At 44.1% G+C, this 13,714-nt stretch overlaps 1 protein-coding gene across 1 annotated transcript in view; it reads right to left on the bottom strand.

Annotated features, from left to right (window-relative positions):
* runx1 (RUNX family transcription factor 1) overlaps window positions 1-13,021 on the bottom strand; it is a 182,643-nt gene extending 169,622 nt beyond the window's left edge. Inside the window, exons 1-2 of the mRNA XM_078408774.1 lie at window positions 12,917-13,021; window positions 12,635-12,736 (exon numbers count right to left, since the gene is read on the bottom strand). Of these exons, the coding sequence (XP_078264900.1) occupies window positions 12,635-12,692 (58 nt within the window). The 5' untranslated portion in view covers window positions 12,693-12,736; window positions 12,917-13,021. The remainder of the gene's footprint in view (window positions 1-12,634; window positions 12,737-12,916) is intronic.
* Between the last annotated feature and the right edge of the window lie 693 nt (window positions 13,022-13,714).

Here is a 13,714-nt window from a genome sequence, read left to right as displayed (position 1 = left end):
GTGGTAGTGTGAACTGTGAGGAAGATGCTATGAGGTTGCAGGGTGACTTGGACAGATTGTGTGAGTGGGTGGATGCATGGCAGATGCAGTTTAATGTAGATAAGTGTGAGGTTATCCACTTTGGTGGTAAGAATAGGAAGGCAGATTATTATCTGAATGGTGTCAAGTTAGGAAAAGGGGACTTGCAACGAGATCTGGGTGTCCTAGTGCATCAGTCACTGAAAGGAAGCATGCAGATACAGCAGGCAGTGAACAAAGCCAATGGAATGTTGGCCTTCATAACAAGAGGAGTTGAGTATAGGAGCAAAGAGGTCCTTCTGCAGTTGTATAGGGCCCTAGTGAGACCACACCTTGTGTATTGTGTGCAGTTTTAGTCTCCAATTTTGAGGAAGGATATTCTTGCTAATGAGGGCGTGCAGCGTAGGTTTACTAGGTTAATTCCCGGAATGGCGGGACTGTCATATGTTGAAAGACTGGAGCGACTGGGCTTGTATACGCTGGAATTTAGAAGGATGAGAGGGGATCTTATTGAAACATATAAGATTATTAAGGGATTGGACATGATAGAGGCAGGAAACACGTTCCCGATGTTGGGGGAGTCCCAAACCAGGGGCCACAGTTTAAGAATAAGGGATAGGCCATTTAGAATGGAGATGAGGAAAAACTTTTTCACTCAGAGAGTTGTAAATCTGTGGAATTCTCTGTCTCAGAAGGTGGTGGAGGCCAATTCTTTGGATGCTTTCAAGAGAGAGTTAGCTAGAGCTCTTAATGATAGCAGAGTCAGGGGGTATGGGGAGAAGGCAGGAACGGGGTACTGATTGAGAATGATCAGCCATGATCACATTGAATGGTGGTGCTGGCTCAAAGGGCCAATGGCCTACTCTTGCACCTATTGTCTATTGTGTTTTGAACTGCGGATGCTGGTTCACACCGAAGACAGGCACAAAATGCTGCAGTAACAGTGGGACAGGCAGCTTCTCTGGAGAAAAGGAACAGGTGGCGTCTTGGATCGAGACCCTTCCTCAGTCTGAAGAAGGGTTCCGACCCGAAACCCCGAAACGTCACCTATTCCTTTTCTCCAGAGATGCTGCATGTCCAGCTGAGTTATTCCAGCACTTTGTGCCTATCTTCACATATGGATGAAATGTTCTCCTTAAGGTGCTGATGGATCCGTAGCATTTGTCTAGAATTTTATGCTGCACCTTCAGATTTGCAGAGTTCTTTCCAGCTGGATGTGTTTGAACTTTGACATTGAGCCACGTCCACTAGGTACTTCTCAGCCTCTGTGTTTTTGCATAATTGAAAGAGCCTTGTATGGATTCCGTTCTCATTTACATTTTGGGCTGGGTTGCAAAACCAAATTTAAACACAACAATTTTTGAATACTGGCCTCAGGAAGTCTTGATTGACTGGGTTAGAAAGGAAATGCTTTCATTTGGTGCAACATTTAGCCACCACTTTGTACTTCTGCCACTGAGTTTATACAAACATTGTCTACTCTGCTTTTAGTTTAGTTTAGGTTCGAGATACAGTGTGGAAACGGGCCTTTCGGCCCACAGAGTACACTAGCACATTTCGACACACTAGGGACTTAACAATCTTTACCGAAGCCAATTAACCTACAAACCTGCACATCTTTGGAGCGTGGGTGGAAACCGGAGCATTTGGGGAAAACCCACACGATAACAGTGAGACCTTCATTCATTTTTAAGCCCTAAATGGAACAACTGTATCCAAATTACTCTCGGCTGGTCTATTTAGGATGAGTCTTTAATAATCAGGCTCTACGATGTCAGAAGACATTCACGTTTCTTTCTATTTAGTAATTCTACCATTTTTCACGTTGGTTTGGTGAAGGAGATCGTGTGATACAGATTGGGTAGTATGGAGTGGACATTATCTATAGAACCAAGTGTAAGCTAATGTTATTTGATGCCTTAAAGGATTGTACAATGCCCCCTATTCACTGTTATTTGCATTCAGCTGCACCAACAGCAACTTTATTGGTTTGGATTCCAAAACGCAGTATAATCCATTTAAGTTGCCCCTTTGAGGTGGCAGTAACGACAATGGGAACTGAATTTGAGATCCACAGCAAGAGATGGGTAAATTGATTTTTTTAAAAAAGGACAATTAAAATATCTGTTGAGGATAGGACAAGTTTGGAGGGATATGGACCAAGCGCAGGCAGGTGGGACTAGTGTAGCTGGGACGTGTTGGCTGGTGTGGGCAAGTTGGGCCGAAGGGCCTGTTTCCACACTCTGTGACTCTGTGACTCTCTGTGACTCTCTGTGACTCTCTGTGACTCTCTGTGACTCTCTGTGACTCTCTGTGACTCTCTGTGACCTTTATACATCGGTGAAACCAAACATAGACTGAGCAATTGTTTCCTGAACACCTTTGCTCAGTCCGCCTGGACCTACCTGATCTCCCGGTTGCTAAACACCCTAATTCCCCTTCCCATTCCCACACTGACCTTTCTGTCCTCCATTGTCAGAGTGAGGCCAAACACAAATTGGAGGATCTATCTGCGGTTTAAACCAGCATCTGCAGTTCCTTCCTACACATATAAAATTGCCATTTGGTCTGAACTGGGCCACTCAATATCAGAAGGAAAAATTGGCAGCAGGAGGATTCTGTGAACAGTGCTGAAATAGCTCAGTATATAGTTTTAAAAGTTCTGCGAGATATATTATACTTTATACATAGGACCAAATTTATTCTCCTACTGGCCTGGGAAATTAATACAATGTAATATGGGCAGTGGAAATCTCTATTGTGAGGAAGGCAGATGGTTTCATAATATTAACATGATCAAAAAATAATGTCAACATAATTTTACACAATTTGTATCAAAAATCCTGGGGTTGATTTCAGTAAGAGAGAATCCATAGGCCACGGGTGGGTTAGTAGTGGAGAGAGTTAAGGGCCTGTCCCACTTAGGCGATTTTTTTAGGCGACTGCCGGCGACTGTCATAGTCGTAGCATAGACTGTCACCGGTGACCGAACAATGTCTACGACAAGCTACAACAAGCTACCACCTAATCGACATCAAGCTACGGCAAGCTACCGCCAACCGGGAACCCAATCATCGCGACTAAGGACGTCCACCTACGACTGCACCTACGACAACCTATGACCACACAGGCGACAACCTACGACAACTGAAGTCAACCTACATCTACCCGCGACAAGCTACGACCTTGTCACCGGCAACTGAAGACAACTGAAGACAATTCACGTCATTTTGGCCTCCGGTTTTGACGCCTGTCCTGTCGCCGGTTGACGTAGGTAGTCGCCAATGGAGTTCACCAAAGTCAGCACCGGCGACAACCTACGTCACCTGGTGACAACCTACGTCAACTGACGACAACCTGGCGATGACCTATGTCACCTGGCGACAACCTGGTGACAACATACGACAGCGCTTAAGTCAGGAGACGTCAAGCTACGATCATTGGCGTCAAACCACCAGTCGCCGAAAACATCTAAAAATCCAAAGGCGACCAGAAAAACGCTACAATTCTTTGGAGACTACTCACGACCATACAGGCGACATCCCGGCGACCGTGTGGTGACAGCCTAGTCGCCTGTAGTCGCCTAAAAAATCACCTAAGTGGGATAGGCCCTTTAGCAGCTACAAATTCTTGGGCATTAACATCTCGGATGACCAGTCCCGAGCCCGGCCCAGAGGTTTAGTTTAGTGAAGCGGAAACAGACCCTTCGGCCAACCGCGTCCGCGTCGACCAGCGATTCCCGCACATTAACATTACCCTACTCACACTGGGGAAATATTTTTCATTTACACCAAGCCAATTAACCTACAAACTTTATGTCTTTGGAGTGTAGGAGGATACCGGAGATCTCAGAGAAAACCCAGGCAGCAACGGTCAAGTGGAGAACGTACAAACTCCATACAGACAGCGCCCGTGGTCAGGATCAAACCTGGCTCTCTGGTGTTGTAAGGCAGTAGCTCTACCACTACACTACTATGCTGCCCAATGATATCAAGATGTTATCCAGAATACGGCCTACAAGCACCTCCATATTCTTAAAAGTTTTAAGAGATTCGGTTTGTCACAGAATACTCTAACAAGCTCTAACAAGCTCTTCCATTTTATCAGGAGGCATCACAGCTTGGTTTGGGAACAGCTCCATCCGGCATCTATGATCAACGATCCAAACCATCTGGGCCATGTCCACTTCTCACTGTTGCCAACAGGCAGGAGGTACAGAGGTCTGAAGTTCCACACCATCAAGTTCAGGAACAGCTACTTTCCTGAACCTGCAAAACCCTAATCCCACCTCAGTAACTGAACACCACGGACGACTGCTTGCACTACCACGGACTTGATATTTCTCTAGTGTTTTACACGAATGTCTTGTTTGTTTGCAGGTTTTTTATTTTTTTATTTTTTTTTATTTTTTATTTTTGAAAAGCATATGTACAAATAGAAATTTAAAAAAACCACATTTGTTACAAAGTTCTTACATAGCTTCAATTTTTAAATTTTTGAAGAGAGAAAGTAAGAATAAAAAAAAAACTATAAACTTGGGGAGAGAGAATAAGAGGGTTAAAAAAAGGGATCTAACAATAAAAATTAAAGGGAGTAGATCCAGGAGACAATAACCACAGTTGTACATCCAACCCCTAACTCAAGTTTCAACTTTTAATTTAAATTTTTTATTTTAGTCATGTGCCAAACCCATTTACTTTTCTAAAAATTCAATAAATGGAGACCATATTTTTAAAAATAACTCAGGTTTGTCGATTAAGGCAAACCTTATTTTTTTCCAAATGCAGGGTCTCTGTCATTTCCGTAGTCCACATTTTAATTGTGGGGGTTATTGGTTTTTTCCAAAATTTAAGTATTAATTTTTTCGCAGTTATTAGACTGCATCCCTTGTATTTGGAGATTGTCCACTCCCCCTGTGAACCATGTGGGTTTTCTGCAGGTGTTCTGGTTTCCTCCCACAATCCAAGATTGTAGGTTAATTGGCTTCGGTAAGTCATAAAATTGTCACAAGTGTGTGTAGTTAAGTGTACAGGCTGAACGCTGGTCGGCGTAGACTTGGTAGGCTGAAGGGTCTGTTTCTGCGCTGTGTCTCTACAGTCTAAAGTAAAGTCAAGTCTAAAGCCTAGTTAAGGAGGCTGCCATCTTGAATTGAGCCAGGCTTCACTAAGGACAATGACCCGTGAAACTGGTTGAGGAACAAATGCAGATTTTGATAGCGAAGAGATATTCCTTACTCTTCTTTCAAGCAGTGCCATGATCTCTTTTAACACCCGCTCGTGGCAGTCGGGCCGGGAGAGCTCAGGTTAGCATCACCTCTGAAAGACAGCGCTGGCAACAGTGCAGCACCTCCTCAGTCCAGGATTTAAAAAAACTAATCTCTCCGCATCTGGATTCGAACTGTCTGCTCTTTGATTCAGAATGATTGCGCTCCCCACTAAACCACTGCTGACACCAAATCCTAGACAGAGGGTGCAAGACGCCAGTTGCACGAGTTGGAATGAGTCACCTCCAGCACACGTTTAAATCTTTAAAGAGTGTGTTGTCCAGGCTCGTATAAAGTTGGCTCAAACTCACCCTGGGCTCTCTACCTCCTCATGGAATAATACAAGCTTGCACTTCTGATTTAACATATTACTATTGGAAAACCGTATGGTGGGAGAGGGTTAACAAATTGCACACCATTCCTTAAATGCAGAACAGACCTCGACTGTGTTTCTATTTGGTTAAGAGTCCATGCTTTACATTCAATTCTGGAATTAGAAAGCTAATATGAGCCAGTTTACATCAGCATCTGTAGTGTGCAACCACAACCCTTCTGCTGAGCCCCCTCAGGTCCCAGTGACGGCAAAACACCCACGCAGCGCGATCAGAACTCTTCAGTTGCCATCACGATGGTGACTTGTGCACGAGCATGCCCGCGGCTGTAAGATAGACACAAAGAGCTGGAGTAACTCAGCTGGTCAGGCAGCATCTCTGGAGGAAAGGAATGGGTGACATTTCGGACCGAGACCATTCTTCAGTCTGGCTTCAGGCAGCTCAGTCTGAAGAAGGGTTCCGACCCGAAACGTCACCTATTCTTTTTCTGCAGAGGTGCTGCCTGACCCGCTTAGTTACTCCAAGCAATTTGTGTCTGCCTTCGGTGTAAACCAGCCTCGTCAAATTGTTCAATCTGAACATGGTGATCCTTTTATATGTAATAACATTGATCCTTTAGAAATGGAAACAAGGGATTATAGATGGTGATGTGGAGAGATATGGAACAAATGGATGAGAAATAACCAATAAAGTGAGTGACTGTAAGGTGGTTATAGTTTTTTTGTTTTTTTGAGTTTTAGAATACAGTGCAAAAACAGGCCCTTCGGCCCATCGAGTCTGCCCCAACCAGCGATCCCCGTACATTAACACCATCCTACACACACCAGGGGCAATTTACACATACACCAAGCCAATTAACTTCCATACCTGTACGTCTTTGGAGTGTGGGAAGAAACCGAAGATCTCAGAGAAATCTCACGTGGTCACGGGGAGAAGGTACAAACTCCGTACAGACGGCTCCCGTAGTCGGGTCGAACCCGGATCTCCAGCACTGCAAGCGCTGTAAGGCGGCAGCTCTACCGCTGCGCCACCGCGGCCACCCAAATGTGGCCGTCTCCCAATGTCAGGCAGTGTCCTGTGGGGGTATCCAGGAGAACATTCTACAGTTTCAGATTTTACTCTCAAAAAGTTTGACATTTAGTTTATTGTCCCGTGTACCGAGGTGCAGTGAAAAACCTTTGTTGCGTGCCAACCAGTCAGCACAAAGACAATACGTGATTACAATCAAGCCACTCAAAAGCACCACAAAAAGTCAGATTTTATCCCCACGTCTGTTTGTGGCAACTGTTCTGTGCATCTGTAAATTATTTTTCTTTCTAAACCACTTTTTGAATTTCTTTAGAAAACCTTTTAAAACATATAGTTTTTTAAAATCTTAAAATGATTTAATTCACATGCACAATTTAAAATAAAAAGGTATGCAGAGATTATTTTTGATGCTTAGTTGAGTTTGTTGTCACATGTACCGAGGTACAGTGCTTTTTGTTGCATGCTACCCAGTCAACGGTAAGACTATGCGTGATTGCAATCGAGCCGTCCACAGTGTACAGATACAGGACAAAGGGAATAATGTTTAGTGCAAGAGGAAACAAGTTGCCTGGTCTCCGATGGGCTCGGCCGCTGGACTTTACATCCCGGTGCGGCTTGGCCGCTGGACTTTACATCCCGGTGCGGCTTGGCCGCTGGACTTTACATCACCCAGTGCGGCTTGGCCGCTGGACTTTCCATCCCGGTGCGGCTTGGCCGCTGGACTTTACATCCCGGTGCGGCTTGGCCGCTGGACTTAACAGTGCCCGGTGCAGCTCGGCTGCGGGGCTTAACATCGCCCGGTGCAGCTCGGCTGCGGTGCTTAACATCGCCCGGTGCAGCTCGGCTGCGGGGCTTAACATCGCCCGGTGCAGCTCGACTGCGGGGCTTTTCATCGCTGGTGCGGCTCGGCCGCGGACTTGACATCGCCCGGTGCGGCTCGACCACGGGACTTAGCTGCGCAAGGCTTGGTCGCGGGCCTTTCATCGCCCGGTTCGGCCGCGGGACGTTTCAGTGCCCGGTGCGGGGACTGTGCGGGTCGGTCGGGGACGAGCTGTCTGTCCGTGGGCGTGGGGAAGAGAGTGGAAGTTTTGTTGCCTCCATCACAGTGAGGGGGTGTTTGGAGTCACTGTGATGGACGTTTGTGTTGGGGTTATGTGTCTTGTGTTCTTTTTTTTTCTATGACTGCTATGTAGTTTCGTTCGGTACTTCGGTACCGAACGACAAATAAAGCTCTGTTATAACAGCCAGCGCTGACCGCCAGGGCACAGTGGGATGCTATCTCTGATGCAGTTTCACAATTAAATAATATGAAGTGTTCCTTCAGTGAGCAACCCGACTGTACCGGTCCATCACTCTCTAAGATTACACGTCTTGAAGTGACCTCCATTTCTGCAGCACCGATCGTCCGTTGAAGTTGGGTTTGGTCCCTCATAGTGTGTGTGCAGTCATAGAGCCTACACCACTTGAGCGTTTGACAGCGCTAGGCCTCTACTCGCTGGAGTTTAGAAGGTTGAGGGGTACCTCATGAAACTTGCAGAATAATGAAAGGCATAGATCGAGTGGATGTGGAAAAGATGTTTCCACTGGTGGGAGATTCTAGGACCAGAGGTCGTAGCCTCAGAATTAAAGGGCTCTTTTAGAAAGGAGGTGAGGAGGAACGTCTTTAGTCAGAGGGTAGTTAATCTGTGGGGGCCAAGTCAGTGGATATTTTTAAGGCAGAGCTAGACTCATCTTTGATTAGAACAGGTGTCTCGGGTTATCGGGAGAAGGCGGGAAAATGGTATTAGGAGATAGAGATCAGCCATGATTGAATGGCGGAGTAGACTCGATGGGCCAAATGGCCTAATTCTACTATAACTTGTGAACTTGGTGATTCTGTCGCAGTCCACACAAAGCTGTCACGTTTCCCCATTGTACGTGGGTATATGACCAGCCAACTTGTTTACTCTTGCGCAAAACATCATTCCCTTTACCCTGTATCTTTGCGGATCTGCAATCACTAACTATAATCGCTGCACTCTTAAACTACTACAACAGCAGCATTTTCTCCTTTATATATGCTCGTTTTAATCTCCTCTCAGCTATGCATTGTTCCCTTTAGCTGTACAATAGATCGGCTCGATTGTAATCATGTAAATTCTTTCCGCTGACTGGATAGCATGCAACAAAAAGCTTTTCTCTGTACCTCGGTACACCTGACAATAAACTAAACGAAACTACTCAGAGCGCAGAACAATTGCCACAACAGATGCGAGGATAAAATGCAACTAAATGAGCGCATTCACTCAATTAAGCATCAAAAATGAGTTCAGGCAATTGATTACCACCATCCAGCTCTTAATTACAGTGGAAGCTCAACATGTTATTATTGCGCTATAATCTTTCTCAATTAAATAATTTTAAAATAAACAATGCAGCTGATAAACAGAGTTTACACTTGGCACAGGCTGGGGGATTCTTCATGCAACACAGTTTCTTGGGCCATTGTTTATGGTCACGTCCTAGCCTGCATTTGCCCCTCAGGACAGCCTAGAGTCAAATTTACTGGAGATCCATTTGCGGGATCATGCTGTGCACAAAAGTTGACCGCAGTGTTTTTGCTTGTGGGGTAGATTTTAAATGGTTGTTCTTTGGTTACAAACTGCTTTAGGATTTCCTGAGCTGGTGAACAGCTCTCTATGGATGCACATTTTTCCTGTCATTACAGAATTTCTGGTGAACATTCTGTGAACATAAGAGCTCTTTATATCACAGTTGGCCTGACGTGCATGTGTGTGTAAACATATTTCCTGGAGGGTAACTGTTTATTATATTAATGTATTTAATGTTTCTTGAGTAAATATTGCAGAGATAGTAGTTTTGAGAAAATTTTATTTAATCCAATATTCCCCTTTCCAATTTCCTGTGCATGGGTGGCTTGCTATTTAGACATTTTTCTAATGCCAATCTTTAGACAAATACATTAATTGACAAAAAGAGAAGGCAGTGGCTTTTACTAATTTCGACCGTTTTTCTGTGCCGTTGAATTGTACACCCCCGGTGTAGTCTCCAAGTATGTACGACTTTAAACCAACACCTCCCTCAGCCCAAATCTCCCCCGCCTCTGCTCACACCACAAACTGAAGTGATTCACATTATGAAAATCTCACTGTTAGCAGAGGTTTCTGCACAGATCCCTTCAAAAGTGCTTGGACATTATTTGGTCGTATCGTGAAACGGGATAGATGCAAGACTGAGGCATCTATTAACACCCAGTGTATAAGCCATGGCTGCCAAGAAAACTTCTCAAAAGGATGATCTCAGTTGATTTAATTTATGCTCTTTTCTAATCGATGGTGAAGTATTAAAGAAGGTTTAAGATAATCGAAGCCTTTGATCCAGGTATGTACCAGCCTCTGGACAAACTGTTGCATCCAGGCCTCTCCTTCCGTCTCAGATGATTTTCTTGTCCTTTTTTTATATAGTCAGAGGACGGAGAAAGGCTCTTCAGCCCAACTCGTCTATGCCAATCAAGACGCCCCATCTAGTTCCCCTAAGCTCATCCCATTTGCCCAATTTGGCCCATTTGGCCAATATCACCCGAAACCTTTCCTATTCATGTCCCTGTCCAAGTGTCTATTAAATGCCCTTATCGTATCTACCTCAACTACCTCGTCTGGCAGCTTGTTCAGTATATCCACGCCCTCTCAGTGAAAATGCTGCTCATCAGGTTCCTAATAAATCTTGCCCCTCTCCCTTTAAACCTATGTTCTCTGGTTCTTGATTCCCCTACTCCGGGCAAAAGACTCTGTGCATTCACCCTACCTATTCCTCTCATGTTTTTCAAAGAAGTTGCAGGGCTTCCTTTTCGCTGTCCTGCTCAATATTTGTTCTCACCTCAAAATTAATAAAACCGATCCTCTGACCTATTTAGTGTCCTGGTGTCTCACCTCATTGATTACAAATTGGCTTCTGTTTTACACAACATTTGAAGCCCTTTTGAAAAACTTCACTGACTGGAAAGAGCTCCAGACGTTCTGAAAGTAACACTAGAAATTCAAAGATTTATTGGGGAGCTTGAAGTTCACAAACTAAAAAGTTTACTGGGCGTTGGGAATGTTTTGCTGGAACATGGTGTAGCTTTGAGTGGAAATATTATCTGAACAATTAGGTATTTACTGAAGAGGATTAATGTTTAAACCCGCCGTAAATTGAAAACATCCATCCTCATGGGGCGCAATGATTCATCGGAAGGTGTAACTTCATCAGTTTCCTTGTCAGAGAGCATAAGTGGTAGCCTGGTGCGGCGTGATAGAAAAGTCCCATATCTCTTGTGGTGTACCACACTCAATACACGCGTCAGCTTTCTTCCAGTCTTTTCTCAGAATAGAACAATTGGCTTTTTTTTCTCCTCTCCTTTCTCATTTTCTAACGCGGTATCGTGCTGCAAGAATTATGGATTTCCTTCTGCGTGGCCTGATAAAGTGAAATATACGGGACGAGAAGGACTTGTTATTTCCCCCCGCCGCCGACAACTTGGGGCAATAAATTTCAGCAGTGTTTTTGCAACAAAGGAAAATAGAAAGGGATGAGAGAGAGGCACCCGAGGTGTCGCGAACGGTGGGTCCGAGCGAGAACCGGGTGAGAGCTGCAACAGAGACAAACTGCCTGCTGACGTGATTATTTATCTAACTAGCATGAGTCTGTGAGGTTTTTTTATTTTCTCTTTCTGCCTCACATCTCGAAGCTAACCAGAGCCTTGTGCACGAGCGAGAGGGAAATGGGGAAGCCAAACCAAAACGACACTGTTATCACAAATACCAGTGGATTAAATATGCTAGTTTCCTTCTCCACGCTAAACGCATTCACAAAATGACTCCGCCTCTGAATGCCAACGCAACTTGCTAACGGTAATTATTTATTTTTCTTGATTTGTCCATCGATTTGGAAGGCCGATCAATGGTAAACTAGCCCGCTTCACGCTTTTTCCTTTTTTGTTGTTGTTTTTTTGCTTAACCCCAGTGTGCAGGGTTAAGAAAGGTGCCTTAACTAATGCCCACAACTTCCGAGCAGTTGAGTAAACTATGCCTCAGCTGCCTGCATTCTGCAGGGGCAAAGCAGCATTATTTATACATTGGTCTTTATCACCTTATCAAACTTGCAAAAATTTCCTCTATAGCTTTTCCTGTCGATAGAGTCGGAAACAAAAACAAGAATAAAAATGTCAACCTGAATCCAGGAAGGTCCCTCTCGTTATTTGAAGAATATTGTTTCCTCTGGCTGTTAACAGCACTGAGGAAGCAGTTGTTCAGGGAACCCAACGAGTTTCTAGTAAGTTTGAACAGGGACTGTAGCCATTCGACTGAGCTGAATGATGCTGCAGGAATGCACAAATCATCGCACCACCATGACTCGATGGTACAAAATTTCACCCTTTCCACACAAACTCTACGGAAAGCAGTGAGAAGTTAAAAAGGGTTTAGTAACAGTTTAGAAAGAGAAGCATGTATACTCACTTCAGGGGACAGTTCATTCACTCTGCGCTGCTAAATAATAATTTTTTTTTTGGGTGGAAAAAAAACAGCCAACTGTTCATGTTCATGACTCAAAGTGACATAAGCTTCTGAACGTATATCTTGTCCTTCTGTTTCCGTACCGCCACGAGTGGCTAATTCAGTTGTTTTCGAAACTACTTAACCAAAGACTAGTCTTTCTTTAGTCAGCCTGAAAGAGTGCAAATTCTCCTCTCACAACCCATTCGACAAGCCTTCACATCGTGTAGTGCAAGGCAGACAATTTTATTACTTCAGCAATGCATTTATAAACGGGAGAAAATTGGGACCCACGAATGAGCACTTATTATTAGAAAAAAAATTGCACACATCAGCTGTGACACAAGTAACTTGTCATCGTGCAGCCACAAAATTACAGCACCTTTCTTGCATTATGCTTCTGGAGGACTTTCTCAATTGTCACTGCGAACTGAATCATTTTTAAAGCACGGGTGGCTTACCTCTCATGAAGCACTGTTGATACGAAGGAAATGACTCAAATATGCTGTTCGAAGCCATCGTGCCTGGTGAAGCTGTACCAATGGGTCGCGCAGATCTCCCACCTTTTCAAAGCAAAACCAAAAAGGTTTTAAGAGTCGTGCTCTCCACTCTACCGTTCATCTCTGGCAATTTCCTTTTACCTTATCACAGCACTTCTGCAGCGCTGCAAACAGCACGATAAGGTACTTTTTGAGGTCTGAAATGTAAAAATAGTGGATTGGTTGTGGTTAGATGATGCTTACCACTGTATGAAATGCTTGGTACTCTGTGGTTTAAATCAGAATGCGTCGCTGTGTGCTGACCAACGTCCCGGACCCACTGTTGTGTGACTGGTCTGCACCCAACTTGTGGTTCTGTGGTTGTTTATGAGGCCCAAAGAGTTTCACACGACCTAAATTACAAATTTAACTGTTCCTCTTTGATTATTCAACCTAATTGGTTGGTCCCTGATCATGTGTCTCGTGTGATGTCGCCTTCTGTTCTTATTGTACAAGGCCCTTCCCTTCCCACCTGCCCTCCCCCTAGCTTAATCAGGAAATAGCAGAGGCTGGAGTTTGCTAAAACTGACTCATAGCCTCTTTTTTGCTTATTATGCAAATAGAGTGTTATGATTTTGTACAACAGAGCCTGTGTTACTTTAAGGCGCTGTTTTAATCTGTCATCGAAATTTCCCTGAAACTTTCATTTTCCTCGTGCACCCACCGAAAGGTAAACAGATAGCTGAAATATTGAGATTCCATTTTATTTTCCTGCCATAAATATCGGAAATAAATTTCTCCACCCAGCATGAAATATATAACTTTTTTCCCCCCCAAGTCCCACTGAGGATAAGTTGCACACTTTCCAGTTAAAGGATTTTAGTACGCAATTCTTTTATCCCTCGATCATATTTATCATATCTAATTAACTACACCAGTTATTGGAAGTAAGGGCAGATAATTGATTTTAATGACTGAAACACATGCCTGTCCATTTTCATATATATATATGTATCTCTTTAAATTAAGACCTAATAAATGTGAAGTGTAGTTCGTAGATGA

Source organism: Rhinoraja longicauda, chromosome 12 (genome assembly GCF_053455715.1).
Source record: "Rhinoraja longicauda isolate Sanriku21f chromosome 12, sRhiLon1.1, whole genome shotgun sequence".
Classification (NCBI taxonomy): domain Eukaryota; kingdom Metazoa; phylum Chordata; class Chondrichthyes; order Rajiformes; family Arhynchobatidae; genus Rhinoraja; species Rhinoraja longicauda.
The sequence above is the reverse complement of the archived record's forward strand: the minus strand, read 5'-3'. Positions and strand labels throughout refer to the sequence as shown.